Source organism: Pipistrellus hanaki, assembly GCF_964339955.1.
Source record: "Pipistrellus hanaki genome assembly, chromosome: 7".
Classification (NCBI taxonomy): Eukaryota; Metazoa; Chordata; class Mammalia; order Chiroptera; family Vespertilionidae; genus Pipistrellus; species Pipistrellus hanaki.
Genome location: NC_140509.1, coordinates 2,937,879 through 2,958,444, shown reverse-complemented (window position 1 = coordinate 2,958,444; position 20,566 = coordinate 2,937,879). Strand labels below are relative to the sequence as shown.

At 48.2% G+C, this 20,566-nt stretch overlaps 1 protein-coding gene and 1 long non-coding RNA gene across 4 annotated transcripts in view; one reads left to right on the top strand and one right to left on the bottom strand.

The window, feature by feature from the left end:
• LOC311626233 overlaps positions 1–20,566 on the top strand; it is a 1,185,289-nt gene that overhangs the window by 912,411 nt on the left and 252,312 nt on the right. The window lies entirely within an intron of this gene.
• MSH5 (mutS homolog 5) lies at positions 101–19,697 on the bottom strand. Of its 3 annotated transcripts, XM_084891064.1 has the most exons (25): positions 19,228–19,695; positions 18,943–19,089; positions 18,607–18,730; positions 18,089–18,169; positions 17,901–17,963; positions 16,874–16,995; positions 16,371–16,480; positions 16,077–16,112; positions 14,954–15,036; positions 14,197–14,242; positions 10,855–10,993; positions 10,676–10,738; positions 4,317–4,445; positions 3,983–4,055; positions 3,736–3,845; positions 3,484–3,564; positions 3,174–3,261; positions 2,761–2,950; positions 2,527–2,653; positions 2,028–2,177; positions 1,406–1,480; positions 1,102–1,245; positions 751–888; positions 536–609; positions 101–339 (listed from the first exon to the last, which is right to left on the bottom strand). In XM_084891064.1, the coding sequence occupies exons 1-25, from the start codon at positions 19,252–19,254 to the stop codon at positions 228–230; spliced, it is 2,532 nt and encodes an 843-aa protein (XP_084747190.1). In that variant the 5' UTR covers positions 19,255–19,695; the 3' UTR covers positions 101–227. The 3 variants fall into 3 exon arrangements, with proteins under 3 accessions (XP_084747190.1, XP_084747191.1, XP_084747192.1); XM_084891065.1 differs by lacking the exon at positions 1,102–1,245 and having other exon boundaries at positions 19,228–19,697; XM_084891066.1 differs by lacking the exon at positions 2,028–2,177 and having other exon boundaries at positions 1,406–1,483; positions 19,228–19,696.

Genomic DNA, 20,566 nt, shown 5'->3' with positions numbered 1-20,566 from the left:
CCTCCGAGTGAGGCAGGGCAGGTCCCTCTGTGGACTCCTACTTGGTGTCTCCTCGCTTTTTTAGTCTCTTGCTGTGTTTTGGCTGGTCTAAGGAAACAACTTTCTCCAAAATAAACTTTATTCCTAACGTGAAACACAATTTCGGGGGAAACCGAGAGCTCTGGGTCTGAAGAAACAAAGGGCGCGGCAGCCCCAGGGTTTGGGAAGTGGAGGCGGGCAGAGAAGGACTAGAGGATGGTGGCGGCTGCAGGGAGCACTTCCTGGCTCATGAAAGTGTCCAGGTCCAGGTTGGGATCTTCCAAATCCAGCTTCAGAAACTTGTCTACTAATGCCTGGCAGCTGAGGGAGAGCACAGAGGGCTGCATGAGGGAGCGGGTAACACCCTGCGGGGGAGGTGCAGAGGAAGCCCGGCCTGGGAAACTTAGGGATTTCAGAAAGAAACCGGGTCACTGAAAGGCAAAAAGACCTTCTGAGTCCCTGAAATGGGAAACGAGCTGCAGTAGATGCTAGAACAGGACCCTGGTCACCCACTCACTTTTCCATTTGCTTCTCCTTCAGCAGCTCCCTGAGAGGCTTGATGGGCTTACCACTGCGGATCAAGTCCGAGACCTGGGGACAGGAGGAGGGGCGGGTGGGGAACTGGGTACGAAAGGAAGAGTTGCCAGGGGCCCAGGAGCCCGGCTCTGCGAGGAGCAGGAACGGTAGGAGGGAGCCCTGATGCATTGACGGGGTAGACGTGAATCTCATCACCTCCTTGCCGCGGGCTATGAGTTTGTCGGGAAGCCTGGCTTGGGCAGCTGTGTGGGAGGCATGGCTGGCGTTGGCCACACCTTCGCAAACCCGATAGAAGAAGACAAGGTCATTCCCATCCTCACAGGTCTCCATGCTCTTAAAAAAGAACAAAAGGGGACAGTGTGTCATTGTCACTCAGCGTCTCTCCCCCGAGCCCCGCCCCCAAACCCATAGCCATCCCTCTGGGAGTGAGGAGAGGGAAGGGACATGGTCCCTGTGGTAGGGTGCCCGTTCTGATGAAGGAGCCAGTCTTCAGCTCTGGGGACGCCTGGCTTAGGGACCCCGAGGGGACCAGATTCATTTCCTCACCAAATACTGCACAAGGGGCCCCTGTGGCAACAAGGGTAGCTGCACGAGGCTCAGAAAGTTGGTGGCCACAAAGATGTGGGGGCATGTGGGCCCCTGTGCCAGCCAGTGTCGGAGCACAGCGGCCAGCAGCGCGAGCCCATCCACCTGTGCGGAGGACAGGGTGAGGGTGCAGAACCACGGTGCCCCTGTCCCCCCTGCCCTGCCTTTTCATCCTGCACTTTTCTGTTTCTTTTCGGCCCTCACACACCTTTTTTCTGAAGCCCGACCTCCCCCTCCTCCTTTGCCCGCCTCCATTTCCCCTCACCGTGTTGGTTCCCTTTCCAAATTCATCAATAAGGACCAGAGACCGCTCGGTGGCATTGTTCACTGCTTTTGCCACCTGCTGGGTACGAGGTGGACAAAGAGAGTTTCATTAGCATTCGAGGCCTGTAGCACTGACCAGTCTGCCATGAATACAGCTGCTTGTGTGTCTACGCCAGTGGCCTGGGAAGTCTTTAATGAGAGGTGCATGCTTTGTTCACCCTTTCATTGCCAACATGCAAAGCAAGGATTCAAAAGAGATTCCCTAGCTCTGGCCAGTGGTGCTCAGCGGTTAAAGCACTGGCCCTCACACTGAAGGGTTACGGGTTCGATTCCTGGTCAAGGGCATGTACCCGGGTTGCAGGTTCGGTCCCTGGTCGGGGCACATGCAGAAGGCAGCCGGTTCATTTGTCATGTTTCTCTAATTCTCTCCCCCACACCCCCTCCCTTCCATTTTAAAAATCAATGGAAAATATATCCTTGGGGGAGGATTAGTCCCCCCCAAAAGAGGTTCCCTAGTGTAGAGGGCAGGCAGCAGAGGGAATGATTTTCCTGATCATTTTCCAGGGGCAGAGTTCCTTCCCCATCCCCCCATCCCAATCCCACCCCTCTTCACTCCCTTTGACCTGGTTGAGGTCGATCATGAAAGTGGAGAGGCCAAGGGAGATGGATTCGCAGCTGTGAATGCGGGTGAAGATGGCGTCTACCGCCCCGATTTCGGCCTCCTCTGCTGGCACAAAGCTGCCCACCAAGGCCATGAATGTGATCAAGCCTACCTAAGCAGGGAAGGAGAGAGTCTGGGCCTGGTGGTAGGGGCTGAGGCTAAACTAAGGGGTGAGTGAGAGATCAAGGAGACACAGACAGTTCTTCCACTCACTTTAGTCAGCAGAGAGGGACAGGGAGTGGGCGGAAGCACTGGGGAATGGCACGGACCTATTCAGGGGTGGGGGAGCGGATTGAGGCCATGGAAAGCTCTATTAGGGCATGGCTCTCCCTCAAGGGAAGGTGAGGAGCAGGGTGTGGTTATAGTGTCTGCCTGACAGGCAGGGTCAGAGCATAGCAGAAGAGCTGAGCGACCTGGGTAGGCTAGCAGGTGGGGGAGGAGATGATGTAGGGTTCTCCTACCTGTTTGAGGTATATGCTCTTCCCTGAGGAGTTGGGTCCAGTGATGACTTTGACCCTCCCTTTGTCCCCACCACACTCTGCGGAGTTGGGCACAAAGGTTCGGGCACAGAGTTCCATCAGAGGATGTCTGCGGTGGGTGGAGAGGTATTTCACACATCGCCCAGATGGGTGAAGCCCCCAGAATATGGGGTTTTCAGGCCCTGTGTCTATGCCTCCACCCCCTTCTGTTCTCACCTGCCATTCTGGATTCGTACCCCAAAGAGTCGGGGAGAGTAACGGGGCCTTGAGTAGCCATAGTCCCGGGCAGCACTGGCGAGAGCCAGCAGGACGTCCAGGCGGGAAGCAAGGTCCAACACCCGGGTCAAGACAGCCGCCCGAGCCAGCACCTGACACTGCAGCTGGTGCATCAGCAGCGTCTCCTGGTCTGATGGTAGGTGAGGGAGGAGCTGGGGTCAGCTCCGGGGGATCGTGAAGGAGAGAGAGGAGCCAGCAGAGGGACTGGAAACAGGCTGGCAGCTACCGTGTGAGACACCCAGAGACATTCAGAAGATTGGGAGTCCAAGTGCAGAGCGGGAGCAGGAAGAACAGGAGCCTGCTGGGGTCACCCAAAGCTGCCCACGCCCAGCCTCTCCCTCGCTGCTCCTCACCGCGGATGTCGCAGTGCAGGTCCCCCAGCAATGCGTCCAGCTCCTTGGTTCGAGCACTGCGATAGTGCAGCTTCTCCTCTGAGAGGAACTGGGTAAGGGGCTCAAGCTGTGGGCTTTGCATCTCCCACATTTATAACCCCGTCTGCAGGCCCCCACCCGACTTCTTTCTCCTGCATCTCAGAGCTAATAAAGATGAAAGTAAAAGGACAGAAGAGAGATCCCATATTGGGCAGTGCCGATAGGGCTAGGCCTCCTGGCAGCTGCTGATTCATTTTCCTTATCACCTCCCTACAGAGGTCAAGGGTCTTACCATGAAGTCCAGTCCCTCGATCTCAAAGTCACTGGCCTCCACCATGGAAGGCAGGCGGGGAATAGAAAGAAGGAAGCCGATCTGGAGCGCATAAAAGATAAAGCAGAGCATGATATACTGAGGGCTCCCCTCAGGGGCTAGAGCCACCACACGGTGTTCATGTTCTTCAAACTTCTCCAGAAGTTTCCTTATCTATTAATGTGTCCTTCATAAGCTCCCATCTCCCCCAAAGCCCCAGAGGCACACCCTCACCAGAGGGATGTAGATGACGCTGCAGGAAGGAATGCGGCAGTCCAGATTCTCCAGCTCCTTCCGAGCGACCTCAGTGAGGAAACTGGGAAGTCCCACCAGCCTTCGTTTCTCTGGGGGGAGACACTTGGATATCGACAGGAAGGTTCCTGCCTGGCTGCCACGATTATGCTGCTGTAGTGGCAGCATCTCATCACGGTGCAGGCTTGTGTTCAGGGCTCACAGGCCCGTCCCCACACCCAATACTCACTCTCATCGATTTCAGGATCTATGTTGGGGAGGACTGTGAAGCGATTTGCAGCGAGACTGCCCTCAAAGTCCACCTGCGGAGGCAAGAAGTCCAGCTGCTTATCAGCCAGCACCATCTCTGTCCTGTTGCTCTCCCCCAGCGGAGCTCCAATTCTCCCTGCAGCCCCTGATTTAACCCTCCCCTTCCAAGCACATGCCTGATGTTCTGCCACCTCCTCTCACCACTCCACTTATTGGTCATCAGCTGACCTCAGTGCCTCCCAGGCTTCCCCATCTTCCAAGCATATCTCTTGCCCCTAGTTCCCCAGGGGCTTGGCCTTTTTCCTTCTACTCACCACTTTGCCGATGAGGCTGGCGATGTGGTGCAAGTCATCAGAGAACTCTTGGGCAATGTCCCGAAAGAGCTGGATGGCCTGGGGCAGTGAGCGACAAGCATCCCGCAGGCCCAGGGCACTGTACACAGTCTGTAGGAGAAATGGACAGAGGATGGTGGCCCCACCAGCCCTGGCTGAGGAGAGGGGACAAGGATGAACTGAGAACAAAGATCAACGAGGAAAAACACAATAACAAAGACAGAGAGAAAATGTGCCAGGCACGGCACTGAACACAGGTAAAAAGGCAACCACAATGTGGTCCCTGTCCACGTGAGCTTACAGTCTTGGGGAGAAGATACATTTTTTAAAATTTTTATTGATTTACTTTTAAATTTATTTGTTTAGTTAATTTTCACCAAGGATATTTTTTTCCATTTTTTTTTTTTTTTTTTAGAGAGAGTGGATGTGGGGAGAGAGAGACAAACATTGCTGTGAGATAGACTATTGATTGGTTGCCTCCTGCATCCCAACCTGTTACGAGATGGAATCTGCAATCCAGGTACAGGCCCTTAACAGGGAATCGAACCTGCAACCCTTTGGTTTGCAGGCCAACGCTCTAATCACTGAGTACACTGGCCCAGGCTATGTCTTTAATGTGGAAAGTATTACAAATGTCCCATTGGCCACCTCCACTCCACTGCTGCCCCTTTCCAGGCCTTCACTGCATTATTGTCTGTGTCCATGGAATATTTATTTATTTTTGAGAGAGAGGAAGGGAAAAAGGAGAGAGAAAGAGAGGGAGAGAAACAACAATGATTTCTTGTCCCACTTATGCATTCATTGGTTGATCTGGTATGTGCCCTGACCAGGGATCAAAGTCGCAACCGTAGTGTATCAGGACGGTGCTCTAACCAACTGAGCTACCCGGCCAGGGCAAGACATATTTTTAAAAAGAAAAGATTATTACCCGGCTGGTGTGGCTCGGTGGAGTCCCCTAGCTGAGCATCCACCTATGAACCAGGAGGTCACGGTATGATTCCTGGTTGGACATTTCCCCCGGTTGGTCTCAAACCCCAGTGTGAGGCATGCAGGAAGGCAGCCGATCAATGATTCTCTCATCATTGATGTTTCTATCTCTCTCTTCTTCCTCTCTAAAATCAATAAAAAATATTTTTTAAAATCTTTAAAAAAGAAAAAGAAAAGATGATCTGAAGGTGGCAAGAGGGGCCGGGATAGAAGCTAGAATTAGTTGATTATATCTTTGGGAGATTTGACTTTGGAACTATGTAAATATTTTACATAATTCTATAATTAAATTAAAAATTTTAAAGAAATTCCTAATAATAATTTTAAAAAAAACAGTCAAAACTGGTGTGGCTCAGTGAATAGACCGTCGGTCTGTGGACTGAAGGGTCCCAGGTTCGATTCTGATCAAGGGCATGTACTTTGGTTGTGGGCACATCCCCAGTGGGGGGTGTGCAGGAGGCAGCTAATCGATGTTTCTCTCTCATTAATGTTTCTAACTTTCTATCCCTCTCCCTTCATCTCTGTAAAAAGTCAATAAAATATACATATTTTTAAAAACAGAATGAGCCAAAACCGGTTTGGCTCAGTGGTAGAGCGTTGGTCTGCAGACTGAAAGGTCCCGGGTTCGATTCCGGTCAAGGGCATGTACATTGGTTGCGGCACATCCCCAGTAGGGGGTGTGCAAGAGGCAGCTGGCCGATGTTTCTCTCTCATCGACGTTTCTAGCTCTCTATCCCTCTCTCCTCCTCTCTGTAAAAAATCAATAAAATATATTAAAAAGAAAAAAACAGAATGAAACAAAGGAACATAAATATGTATGTCCATATAGTGGCATAACCACACAGACTGGAACTTTTCCAAGTGTCTAAAATACAGTGATTTGTATATCCCTAGTGGGGACAAAAAGGACTTCCCTCTCTCCCCTCAAAAACATCTTAACAGCCCTGGCCATTTTGGCTCAGTGGATAGAGCGTCGACCTGGAGACAGAAGGGTCCCGGGTTCAATTCCAGCAGAGGGCACATGCCCAGGTTTCTGGCTCAATCCTCAGTAGGGGGCGTTCAGGAGGCAGCCAATCAATGATTCTATCTCATCACTGATATTTCTATCTCTCCCTCTCTGAAATAATTATTATACATATTAATATATATATATTCTCATAATTGATGTTTCTATATCTCCCTCTCTGAAATAATATATATCTATATCTGAAGTTTTCAATAATCATAACTTGGTAGTAGTGCTGATATTTCCATAAGATTATTATGGATATAATGTAGGAAAAAGCAAATGATATTGTAATTTTATAATTCCTAGTGTTACTCAGAACCAGAATTTCCAATATGGAAGAAGAAAATATTGAAAAGATAAGTATAGTAAAGGAATATACAAGTTAAGAATACTGTGGTTCTAGGTGTAAAATGGTGGTATTAGTGCTAATTTATCATGCATTTTATTGTTTTTAAAGTTCCCAGATCTGTTCATAGAAAAGACCTAGAAGCAATAACAAAACATGATGAGTACCCTCTAATCTGCAGACTGTGGTACAGAAATAACACTCTCACTAAAAAGAATCAGGGCTCCTTGGAGAAATGTCTGGTTCCAGGTCAGATCAGGAGATGTAAATTATAAACCTTGTCAAACCAGAGAGCAGGGAAACTATCAAAATCTACCAGAGTTGCCCTAGCCAGTTTGGCTCAGTGGATAGAGCGTCAGTCTACAGACAGGAGTCCCAGGTTCTATTCTGATCAAGGGCACATGCCTGTGTTGTGGGCTCAACCCCCAGTAGGGGGTGTGCAAGAGGCAACTGATCAATAATTCTCTCTCATCATTGATGTTTCTCTCTCTCTCTCCCTCTCCCTTTCTCTCTGAAATCAATACAAACATATATATTTTTTAAAAATCTACCAGAACTGTTTAAAGGACTCAGAAGCCAACTTCAAGAGGCTCCCATCAGCAAAAGACAGAATAATGTGAGCACGTATAAGATTAAAAATGCAGATTCCAGCTGAGGAGGAAGAGCCGCAGGCGGCTGCAGATCTCACAGCCGCTCGGGAACCCTGTAGGTGATCTGAGGATTGTAATTCCAGGTCTCCTTGACGGATGGAAAACCTGAAGTAACCTCAGGCTAACCTTGGTGTTTTCAGAAAATTAGACTTGCTGGTGAAGTAACAGGGTGACAGGATATTGAATGACTATTTTTGCACAGCCACATACAAAGTGTTGGCTGCTTTCCAGCACAGACGGATCAAATGCGAAAAAAAAAAAAAAAAAAAAAGATTAAAAATGCAGTGGACTGAAGCATGTGTAAATCTATGAGTTCATAATGATACTAAAACAACAACAACAACAAACTCATTGGCTACCTGGGCTGATTTAGGGGCTAGTTTACTAAGATGACAGCTGGCAAATAAAGGCAGAGAAAAAAGTCAGGCAACTTTCTGTGATATGAACTGTATCATGGGTAACCAAAGAGCAGACAAGAGGAAGGTTTCTTTTCTTTTCTTTCTTTTTTTTTTTATATATATATTTTATTAATTTCTTACAGAGAGGAAGGGAGAGGGATAGAGAGTTAGAAACATCAATGAGAGAGAATCATCGTTCAGCTGCCTCCTGCACACCCCCCACTGGGGATGTGCCCACATGCCCTTGACCGGAATCGAACCCAGGCAGGACCCTCCAGTGGCAGGCCGACACTCTATCCACCAAGCCAAACCAATTTCGGCGAGAGGAAGGATTTCTTTAAGGAAACATTCTGGCTAATAAATAAAGAATGAGAGAATTAAAATAACCACTTTGCATCTGGATGGTGTGGTTCAGTGGTTAAGCATTGACCCATGTACCAAAAGGTCGCTGATTTCTGATTTCATTCCTGGTCTGGGCACATGCCCGGGTTGTGGGCTCAATCCCCAGTGGGGACAGTGCAGAAGGCAGTGGATCGATGTTTCTATCTCTACTCCTCCCTTCCACTCTCTCTAAAAATTAATGGGGGAGAAATATCCTTGGGTGAGGATTTGAGGATTAACAAAAAAAAAACAAACAAAAAAAACCCAACAACATATATATAAAAGATATTCTAGGAGAGACAGAAACATGTCAAAATCACCTAGGGATTATAATCAGCAAAACCCAGGCTAAGGGAAGCTCTATAGGACAAATGACTCAGCTTCTTCAACAAATAACTTGTAAGAATGAAAATGAGAGAAAGAGAGAGAGGGAACGAACAGAGAGGAGAGACAGATACACAAAGACAGAGAAAGACAGAGAGAAAGAGAAGAAGGAACCCATATAAGAGACTTAAAGGGGACATCATCCCATTGCCATATGTTGAACATATTTGATTCCTAATTAAACAAACTAATTTTTAAAATGATGACATTTAAGAAATAATTAGATATTTAGACATTAGATAGTTGGTGATATTAAATAATTGTTAATTTTAGGTAAGATAATGGTAGTTATTCTTTAAAAATTTTTTTGTTAATCCTCCCTCAAGGTATTTTTTATTTTATTTTTATTTATTTATTTTATTTATTTTTAAAAAATATATTTTATTGATTTTGTACAGAGAGGAAAGGAGAGAGATAGAGAGTTAGAAACATCGATGAGAGAGAGTCATCGATCAGCCGCCTCTTGCACACCCCCTACTGGGGATATGCCCACAACCAAGGTACATGCCCTTGACCGGAGTCGAACCCGGGACCTTTCAGTCCCCAAGCCAATGCTCTATCTATTGAGCCAAACCGGTTTCAGCTCCACTGATTTTTTTTTTTTTTTTTTTTTTTTTTTTTTTTTATTGGTTTTTTGTACCGAGAGGAAGGGAGAGAGATAGAGAGTTAGAAACATCGATGAGAGAGAGTCATCGATCAGCTGCCTCTTGCACACCCCCTACTGGGGATATGCCCGCAACCAAGGTACATGCCCTTGACCGGAATCGAACCCGGGACCTTTCAGTCCCCAAGCCGACGCTCTATCCATTGAGCCAAACCGGTCCCGGCTCCACTGATTTTTTAAAAGGAAAATCCTTTTTAAATTTTATTTATTATTTATTTATTTATTTTTTATTTTTTTAATATATTTTATTGATTTTTTACAGAGAGGAGGAGAGAGGGATAGAGAGCTAGAAACGTCGATGAGAGAGAAACATCGACCAGCTGCCTCTTGCACACCCCCTACCGGGGATGTGCCCGCAACCAATGTACATGCCCTTGACCGGAATCGAACCTGGGACCTTTCAGTCCGCAGACCAACGCTCTATCCACTGAGCCAAACCAGTTTCGGCTTAAATTTTATTTTTAAAATATGTTTTTACTTATTTTAGAGAGAGAGGAAAGAAGAGAGGGGAAGGGAGCCGAAACTGGTTTGGCTAAATGGATAGAGCGTCGGCTTGGGGACTGAAGGGTCCCGGGTTCGATTCCGGTCAAGGGCATGTACCTTGGTTCGGGCATATCCCCAGTAGGGGGTATGCAAGAGGCAGCTGATTGAAGACTCTCTCTCATCGATGTTTCTAACTCTCTATCTGTCTCCCTTCCTCTCTGTACAAAATCAATAAAATATATTTAAAAAAAAAAAAAAAGAAGAGAGGGGAAGGGAAAGAGAAAGAGAGAAACATTGATGTGAGAGACACATCAATAGGTTGCTTCCAACATGCACCCCAATTGGGGCCTTGAATCGAATCTGCAACCCAGGATGTGCCCTTCACCAGGAATTGGACTTGCAACCCTTCTGTGTGCTGGCTAACAATCCAACCACTAAGTCATACCAGCCAGGGCAGTAGTTATTTTTTCTCAAAAATTATTTTCTTTTAGAAATCATATTTAAACATTTATGGGTAAAATGATATGATAGCTGGGAATTGCTTCAAAATAAATAATCCAGGAAGTGGAAAGTGGGAGAAAATATACATGAAATAAGTGCTGAAGCTGCAAGGTAGATACATGAGGGTTAATTTTATTTTTCTCTCTAAATTTTTTGGACAGCCCTGGCCAGTGTGGCTCAGTTGGTTGGAGTGTCGTCTCATGTACTGAAAGGTTGCTGGTTCGATTCTGAGTCAGGACACATACCTAGGTTGTGGGTTGGATCCCCGTGGGGGTGTGTACGGGAAACAACCAATTCATGTTTCTCTCATACATCAATGTTTCTCTCTCCCTTTCCCTTTCTCTAAAATCAGTAAAAAAAAAAATTTATATATATATATTCTGGTGAAGATTAAAAACAAAATAAATATTTTGGACAATATCTACAATACAAGCTTAAAAATGGTATTGGGATAAAGTTGGACAAGATAACCACAGTACAGAGAGTCTAGAACACAACTGAGGGAATTAACCTGAACTGCTAGGATTCAAGGTCCTACCTTGTAGAGAACCTGCCAGTCGCTGACCTTGGTGTGGGACAACTTCATGCGTTTCAGAATCAGCTACAGTCAGATAAGGACAGTCAGACAGGAGACGACTGTTTTCCCTATCCCACTCTAATGCCCCTCAGGAAGCCTCAACTCCTTCCCCACCTCCTTGCCCCCAACCCTGGGCTCACAGGCACGTTCTTGATGTGACCCAGCAACCGATGCAGCATTTGAGCCATGTCCAGGTTCTGGGGTAGCAGGAAAAACTGAATGACGTCCAGACGAGAATTTAGTTCCCCCAGGTCATGAGTGGGACGTGTGAACCACAGCCTGGAAGCGAAGGTTGGGGTGAGAAAACCTGAAATTACATCTGTTCTCAGCATTGTCATGATCTCAATTTGTGAAAAGGTGTGTTTGCAGGTCCCTGACAATTGTGGCAATACAGTATTGTATCTATGCAGGGGTGCTTACATGCACCTACTGAATCTCTCTGGATATGAGCACAACTGTGTCTGTATCAGTTTTGATGGATATGATCATGTGTGTCATCCCATGTGGGTATGTGATAGAGCTTGTCAATATTTTAGAGGGAAGGTGATGTCTTGAAGCATCTGTATGACAGCAATCTAGTTTTCTTGGTGGCTAAGTAGGAGAGGGTAAATATGAATGAGTTTGTATAGCTGTGAAAGTGTCTCCGGTGTAATAGTACAAGCATCCGTCTTTTCCTGTTTAAGTATATAATTGTCCCATGTGTAATGATTTAAGTTCTCAATTCATGATAATAGTCTTCTCTACAGAGAATAGAGGATTGGGGAGGGACATCTAAGGGACTTCAATAACACTAATTTTTAGATTGACTGGTAGAAACACAGTTTATAATATTATTAATATTTATATTTTGTGTATCTGAGGTACTTAATTATGTTAGTGTACAGAAATAAATGTCTCATCTAGTTTATCCAGTTCTGGGTGTCCCTATCTCCCTATAGCTATGAAAAGTGTGAGATTCTGAAAGGACTGTGAGCCCACAGATTCTTTTCTACATTAGAGCAAGCCATTATCCTATATAATAAAAGGCTAATATGCAAATTGTCCCTACGGGTGGGAGTTCGACCAATTGGGAGTTAGATGTGCACTGACCAACAGGGGGCAGCATAGAACATGGCAGGAGTCTGCAATGTGACGCTGGTAGCAGATGGCAGTGGAGGTGCTGCCAGCCTGATGGGTTCTGATGACAGCAGGACCGTGGCAGGATGGCAGGGCAGGTGAGTGGGCAGCACCAGGCCAAAGTGGGTGCAAGGGGAGGTCCCTGCTGGCAGCTGCTAGGGACTCTACCCATGCACAAATTCCATGTACTGGGTCTCTAGTCTATAATAATAAAAGTGTAATATGCTAATTAGTTCAGACGACCTTCTGAAGAAAGTCAGGGCTGTGAGGGAAGCCGGCTGGCAGCAGGGAGGAAGGCCTACTTTTGCAAAAATTTCGTGCACCAGGCCTCTAGTTTTATATGAGACGTGTAGGACACTTGGGTCTGAGGATATGTATGTCACACTGTGGTCTATGCCAGTTACCCTGGGTTAGAACACCCCAGGTTAGAATAAAGTGGAGGACTCAGTTGGATTCGAGGGTGGGTTTTAGGTACCTCTGCTCATTGACCACAAAAGGCTGATCCACCCAGGGCAGTGTAGCCAGTCTATGAATGTCTTTCCCCACCTTAGAGCGCACATGAGCTTCACCAAGCTAACCTTCATGTAAAACATATGGGTTTTTACTGCTCGTGCCAGGATACTTTAACCAAGCCAAGCTTCCTCATTTTACCCGAGGAAATGAGGCCCTTCAGCATAAGCAATTTATCCAAAGTCATACTGCTAGGAAGAAGTAAAGCTGGGACTCAAACTCAGGTCTCTGGAGTACTAAGAGTGCTTTTTAGAGCATACTTGACATTTACTTAATTTCCTGGTGTCCTGTCCAGCTTTAGGCCAGCTGGGCCCATAGTTCATCATTTGGGTCATGATTCCATGCCTTGGGGAATCTTATCTGGATTATCTGCATTCCTTCCCAGCTTTAACTCAGTTCTCTTCTCCATTGAGAATTCTTTCCTTCTCTTCCCTGGTTGAGATTATATCACCCTCCAATTATCTGGAAATTATCCTAAATTAACATTCAAAAGACACACATTGTAGGTGGGTGTGGTGGGGAAGAGTGTGCACCCGTAGGCTAGCAAAGGGTTCTGCTGAGTTTTTAGAGATGATGCCACCTGTATGCTTGCATCTATGCATTGTGCTTACTCACTGAGTGCTACTGAGGGCAGGGCCACGTGGCCGGCACTGAGGTAGCAGGAATGGCCACTGCACAGAGTTCACAGTACAAGGGCCAGCAAATTCACAGATGACTAATTCCATATGCAAGTAGGAAAGGTAAACAAGCACTACAGGAAGGGGAATGTCCGTCTCCTTACAAGGGCCTATGAAAGCTTCACGAAAAGGTGACAGTTGGGTTGCACCTTGAAGTAAGAGTTTGGTAATAGAACAGGGGCTTTCCAAAAGGAACAGTATAAACACAGGCATGATGTAGTTCCAGGATGGCCAGAGGCCCTAAATGACTGGAACATAGGCTGAATCCAGGAAGTAAGGAGGGGTGATGGGAAGGTAAGCCTATTAATGAAACTTGGGGTGAATGGAAGGAGTCCTGAGCATCATACTGCTAAAGAGGCTAATCTTCATCCTGCAGGTAATGGGGAAGCCTCCTCTTCTTTTTCTACCTAAGGTTTTTTAAAAAGTGGAGTGACATGCTCAAATCTCTGTTTTGAATTAACCGTATTTTAGAATAAGAGATAGACTGGGAAAAATAACAGAGTAGAGGCAGAGATGCCCATTTGGAGGCATATGCAATGCTCCCATTTAGAAATGATAGCCAGAATTAGAGCAGTGGAAAGAGGGAGAAAGGAATGGCCAAGACATTGGAGGCTAGGAACAACAGCCCTAGCGAATGATTAAACATGGAGGTTGAGGGAGAAGCATCGATCCAGGAGTCAGAGCGTGGGAAGCTATACTGCCAGCAGTGCTATCACCCAGAATCCGGAATGCAGGAAGAGGAACAGGACCAGGGGGTGTCGATTTGGGGCTCAGAGTTTGAGCTGCCTGTGGAAATTGCAGATAGCAATGATATGTAATTAGCATTCTACATACGGAGCTCTGAACTAGACACACAAATTTGAGAGTTATCAGAGAATAACTCTAATTGAAGGGTGGTTTTCATAATTAAAAATATTACCATGTATACATTAGGGTTTTGTGATTGTGTTTCTGCTGCTTCTATGTGTCCAAGTCAGAGGCTCATTAATGAGTATATGCTTATCTGTGCTGACACTGTAAAATGATGATACTAGCTACCACGTGGGGTCATTGTACGGATTAAATGCGTTTAGTCAGCACTACAGAAAGGGCAGTTGTTTTTATTACTACTACATGGGTGGTGTGTATGTGTGCAGACTGCATGCATTAGCTTATAGCACGAGTACCAGTCCCACTCACCTGAGCAGCTTCTCTCCCCACTTACAGCGGCATCTGTTGAGAATTCCTGTGGAGGTGAGGGGGCAGGGAAAGGAATGTGTGGCTGTGTCTAAGCTGAGGCACGGGATCAGAGATTCCAATGTTGGGCAGGCTGGCCTGGGGGGCATTTCCCAGATGCAGGACACAAAGGCAGCCGAAGTCAGCAGCTGGCCACAAGTCTGAGCCAGTATTACCTTACATGGGCTTAGGAGAGGGAACACCCAGCCAAAAAAAAAAAAAGGGGCAGAGCAAGCTTAGCTAGACTCACAAAGAGTCGAATACATATGTGTAAACATTAGACACAACCCACTGATATATGCATAGTGAAACCAGGTGGATACTTGGGGCGATGTCCCCAATACACCCTAAAGTCAGTAACAACTGATAAAGACTCAATGCAAATCAAATATGGGCAATTCATAGTTACTAACTCTCCTCTATACAAAGGGCCTCCCAAGTTCTCAGACAGGTACACAGCTAGTGGAGACATTCATACAAACCTAAGGAATAAACTGGAATTTGTAAAGTAAGAGATATGCTAATGACATTGTGTAACTACAGGGTGAGGAGAGGTGCCCAAGTTCAGGAAGGGTACAAAAAGGATAAGAACGTTGGGTTGGAGTACAAGAGGCACCTGGCAATGGGAATGAAGTGGGAAGAGGGGCTGGCACACATCTTCTGAGGCAGTGCTTTTCTGGAAGGCTTCTGTAGTGTGGGATGAGGGATGGGACACACATACCAAAGAGGCTGAGCCCCTCCTTCAGTCCACTGGCCACTTTGTACACTGAGGGGTGAGCCTCACTCTTAAATATCTGCAGCACACTGTCAGGGAGAAATGGGGGAGTTCTGCATAACTTTTTTTTTTTTTTTAATCCTCGCCCAAGTATATTTTTTCATTGATTTTCAGAGACTGGAAAAGAAAAGGAAAGACAGCCGAGACTGGTTTGGCTCCGTGGATAGAGCGTCGGCCTGTGGACTCAAGGGTCCCGGGTTCGATTCTGGTCAAGGGCATGTACCTTTGGTTGTGGGCACATCCCCAGTTGGGGGTGTGCAGGAGGCAGCTGGTCGATGTTTCTCTCTCATTGATATTTCTAACTCTCTATCCCTCTCACTTCTTCTCTGTAAAAAACCAATAATATATATGTAAAAAAAAAAAAAAAAAAAAAAAAAAAGGGACAGAGAAATGTTGATATGAGAGAAACATCCATTGGTTGCCTCCTGCATGTGCCCCAACCAGGGCCCAGGCTAGGGAGGAGCCTGCAACTGAGGTACATGCGCTTGACTGGAATCAAACATGGGACCCTTTGGTCTGTAGGCCATTGCTCTATCCACTGAGCCAAACCAGCTAAGGCTGGATTATTAAAGGGAATTGAGAGTATAGAATGGGTTGAGAACACCCTGCTGAGATCAAGTCTTGATGTAAGTTTTGTCTCTCTGCCTCAGTTTCTTCAGAAAAGAAGAGTGACACCTTTATGCTTTTCTTCTTCTCTCCCACTCACTCCCACTTCTTTTTCCTTCAAGGAGATGTATCCTAATAGCCCCAGGATTAAAAATAACTGGAGCTGCCTGAGCCCGTTTGGCTCGGTGGATAGAGTGTGGGCCTGTGGACTGAAAGGTCCCAGGTTCGATTCCGGTCAAGGGCATGTATGTTGGTTGCGGGTAGGGGGTGTGTGCAAGAGGCAGCTGATCGATGATTCTCTATCATCGATGTTTCTAACTTTCTATCTCTCTTCTCTTCCTCTCTGTAAAAAATCAATAAAATATATTAAAAAATTAATAACTGGAGCCTCATTAGGATTATTAGAGCATTAAGCCTAATCCTTCTCCCTTCCCAGAGATAGAGCCTGCCTCCACCTCCTTACCTGTAAGTATCTTGATCTATGCTCACTAGATGGGTCCTGAGGGCAAAAAATAAACAGAAGGGAAGGAGCTGGGGTATGAGGTCAGAGCTCATTTCTCAGTTTCATCCCCTTTGCCCCACCTTCCAGGACACTGTCTCAAGCTTGTCCCGAGCTCCACGTCCCCTCAGGTGCTCCAGTGTGTCCTAGAGCACTTTAGCTGATAGGTCACTGCCCCCCATCACCACCTCCCACCCCACCTTGTTACTGGTCAGACTTCCCATCTTACTTTGGCTGAGGTTAGGGTAAATCACCTACAACACAAATTTCTTAAAGCCCAGGATGGGAACGCTGACATTATAGTCTTCCAGTTCAACCCCGATTCTTCTTCGACCCAGGAACTTGAGCAGCCCTCCAAGTGCTCGAACCTGAGAGAGGATCAAGAGCGGAGCTGGGGGCCCGACCAGTGTGGCTCAGTGGTTGAGCAGTGACCCATGACCCAGGAGATCACTGGTGAGATTCCTGGTCAGGGCACATGCCCAGGTTGGGCTGGGCCCCCAGTGGGGGGTGTGAGGCAGCTGATCAATGATTCTCATCATTAATGTTTCTCTCTCTTCCTTTCTCTGAAATCAATGAACAACTTTTTTTAAAAGGGTGGAGCTGGGTAAATCCCAATGTCTTGAAGGCTGGACAATACCAGGGAAAACTATTATTTTCCAGGGCTGGGCTAGAAACTCCCAGGACTCAACCCAAGGACTGAGTGCTTTTGCCTTTCTTCAACCTGTAGCACCCCAGCCCTGACTTCCCAGGACCCATCTCACCATGAGAAGGCAGTCGAAGGGAATTATGGAGGAGAGGAAGAGAATTTTCTCAGTGGTGGTCATGGAGTCTGGGATAAAAGAGTAGCTTCCAGAAAGGAGGCGTTGTTTGCTTATCTCCAGACCTATTTTGTAAAGAGAAAGGTCTTGTAATCCAATTTTCTCTATTTTAAGAAAGAAAATAGAAGACAGATGATCTGATTTGTCGTTTACACAGGCAAATTGTTAACAGAAAACTGATACAAGAACCAAATTTTCAGACCCTTGGTCTAATTATCTATATAAAATATAAAGATGTTTGGCTTGCCGAAACCAGTTTGGCTCAGTGGATAGAACATCGGCCTGTGGACTAAGGGGTCCCAGGTTCGATTCCGGTCAAGGGTATGTACCTTGGTTGCTGGCACATCCCCAGTTGGGGATGTGCAGGAGGCAGCTTATCGATGTCTCTCTCTCTCTCTCTCTCATCGATGTTTCTAACTCTCTGTCCCTCTCCCTTCCTCTCTGTAAAAAATCAATAATATATATATATATTTTAAGAAAAAAGATGTTTGGCTTGAAATCACAGCCTAAGAAAGATATCTGTCTGGAATTGGGATTTTTGGTGAAAAAGATCATATAAGACTAATGTGTTAACATCTAATTAGGATAGAACATTCCTATCTTTTTTGCAAATCTGGGGAGGTTATGGAAGTGCCTTATGGATCATCAAGGTCGCTGAGGCAATAGCTTCCCCTGCCACCCCAACAAATGCTTTAGCTTAAAGGGGGGAATTCCAATTCCAAATAGTGTCACCACTCTCTTCTCAGGGGAGGCCTGCATTCCTAAACACACCTAAGTGGAGGTTTCATAGGAAGTGCAGTTATTAAAGGTAGGGAGCAGGAGCGATCCTGAGGAGACTGGTCATGGTGCTTGGAGGACACAAAGGTTCAGGATGAGATAAGGCTGAGGAGAGACCTCTGACGATGGGGTGGAATTAGGAGAAAGGGTTGGGAAACTGGGATGCAGAAATGAGCAAAGCAAAAGGAGATACCGAAATCCACACTTGGCAAAAATATGATTTCAGGTCTCTTGGGCTCTCGGTGTTCCTGGGAGGCTGTGAGGAAAACAAAGAAGGGGCCATTAGCCTGTACATTCCAGTCCTTCTCTCTCACCCTGACTCCACCTCCCTCCAAGGCCCTTCAATCTCCTGTAAGATTCCATACTTTGCCCAGTCCTTACCAAGCTTTCCCAGAAACCGAGTCATATTCTCATCCTGTTTGGCACTGGTAACAACAGACCGGGGGTTGATTTCATCCAGAACTTGGAAGCAGAATGCAGACCGAATGAGTTAGTCTTCATCCCTTTACCAGGAGGAAACCCACAGCCTCCTTGCTGCCTCCCTCCCCATCTCAAACACATTTCCTCTGAGTAGGGAGTACCCAGCACATTGGGAGCCTGGTGGGGAGCCAGGCGTGAGAACTGGGAGAGGAGAGGGCAGCGGCCTGGGGAGGTGGTGGGAGGGAGAAGGTGCCTGGAGATGGTCACTGGAGTATAAACCCACCCAAGAGGACAGACATGGATGGTCTGCCCAGGACCGTATCTCCAGCACCTGACACCTTGCAGACACCCAAAAAATATCTGTTGAATCATGAAATAGAGTCTTAAAAGCAACAGACCTTCCTCTGGAAGTCAAGTAATAAAACCGATTGAGTCGGTGAGCGCCCGCGAGACGCCGGGCGGGCGGAGGCGGGGCCCACCTCTCTGCAGCAGCTGCAGGCTCTCCAGGTCCGGCGCGTCCGGCATGAAGTGGATGGCGGCGTCACTGGTGTCGTAGTAGGCCATGCCCAGGCAGCCCGCGCCCCACAGCACGCACAGGTGGGTCTTCAGGAAACAGGGAGGCGGCGTGGGAACCCCTCCTGGCGCAGGGCCTCCTTTAACTGTCACCGCTCCTCAGCCCTCCGCGGGGAGGGCCCCGCTGGGTGCGTGTGCGGCTGCCCGCCCTCCCCGCCCCGTTCCAAGCCCGACGTCCCGGCCGCTCCCGCCTCCCGCCTCCTGCCCCCTCGCCCCGCTGCCCCGCCTCGCGCCCCAGAGACCTCCGCCGGCTCCTCCGCGTCGTCCTCCGGCCCCGCGGGGCCCGGCGCGGGGGCCGGGCTGGGGAAGCTGGCGGCGGCCGCCCCGGCTCCCGGCCCCTGCCGCATCCCGCCGGCGGTCGCCCCCGCCGAGGCCATGGGCACGGAGCTCTGCGCTGCGAACAACGAAGGCGGTTCAGGGCGAGGCGGGCGCCAGGGCACAGGGAAGTCTGAGGCGAGGGAGAGGGCGCTTTATTTTCGCCATCTGTGGGGCATTTCGAGGGGGCTCTCGGTATTTCCAGGACGGACCGTCTGTGGATCCTCGCCCACCCACATTTCTGTCACGCCGAGGTTGCTCTGGGATGGAGACGTCTGCGGGCCGTGTGGGCGGGCGGTGCCAGCCTCCGCTCCCGCCCCGCCAACCGCGCCCCTGAGGCCGCGGGCCCCGCTCTAGGCTTCCCCGCCCCACAGGCGGACAACTTGCGAGTTTTCCCGCCTTTTCTGTCACCGGGACCTGGACGTGCGCGAGACCGAGTCACCTCCAGCGGCGAGACTGCAGGAGGAGCGCGCGGGCGCCCGGGCGGGTGCGCGCGCACAGGCCCCACCCCCTGGCCGCTATTGGTCAGAGACTCCGGTCGGCCTGGAGAGCCAGCGGCGCGGGGGGGTTGGGGGGCGCGGTCCCTAAGAAGGCTGGACGCTGATTGGCCAGTTCTTAAGCGGGGTGGTGCCAGGATGTTCAAACTTCCCGCCCTCGGCCGTCGCTCAGCCCCTGGACCTGCGCCCCAGGGTTTCCGGGAGCCGATTACCGCGGGGTGGAGCCTGGAGGGGCCGGAAGCGCGCTGCAGTCCTTGCCTGGGGAACTGTTCTGGGGGCTTGGCCGGGGCCGGGAGTCTGGGGAGGAGAACGACTTTAAAAGGCCAGAGGCGCATTCTTTTTTCCGGAGAGTGGAGATAAGCAACAGTAATTCAACTGTGTCAACAACTCTAAGTTAATATTTGTTACTCTTGGTTTATTTATAAAGAGCTTAGAACAGTACCCGGCAAACGTGGTAAGAGCTATGTGTTATAAATAAACAAGCAGAAATTAAGTGAGACTCGTATCTCAGCCCTCCTCTGCCGATTTCCTGGGTACAGTGTATAAACACGCCACGGGGCCACTACAGGGCATAATTTATAATTTCAGGCTCACCCCACCCTGAAGTGAAAGCGTTGGAATTGCACCCAATTCTGACAGAGTAGACCTGAAGAACACCTACGCTCCTTTGGGGACATGCCCAACCCCTGTGCACACACACCCTGTAAGGACAGAGGGTGTCATCATTCCTACAGCAACTATATAGTGTCTGCTCTGGGTGGTGGACTCACAGTAATGAACATAATTAAGTCTGAGCTCCATGAAGCTAACTTTTGAGTGTGTGTGAGTGTAGGAGAAGCAAGGAGATTGTGAACAGAAATAAATGCATACCTTTAAGAGACAGACCCCAGCTGAAACCGGTTTGGCTCAGTGGATGGAGCATCGGCCTGCGTAGTCCCAGGTTCGATTCTGGTCAAGGGCATGTACCTTGGTTGCAGGCACATACCCAGTAGGGGATGTGCAGGAGGCAGCTGATCGATGTTTCTCTCTCATCGATGTTTCTAGTTCTCTCTCT

Bases quoted from the DNA above. Each gene is read 5' to 3' on its own strand.
- MSH5 (XM_084891064.1), bottom strand. From the start codon at position 19,254: ATGTGGGTGGGCGAGGATCCACAGACG. The intron at 3,846-3,982 runs GTGAGTATTGGG...GTCTCCCCCCAG, and splicing joins AGATCCTGAAATCGATGAGA to AGAAACGAAGGCTGGTGGGA. The intron at 1,481-2,027 runs GTCAAAGGGAGT...CGTACCCAGCAG, and splicing joins TCATGATCGACCTCAACCAG to GTGGCAAAAGCAGTGAACAA.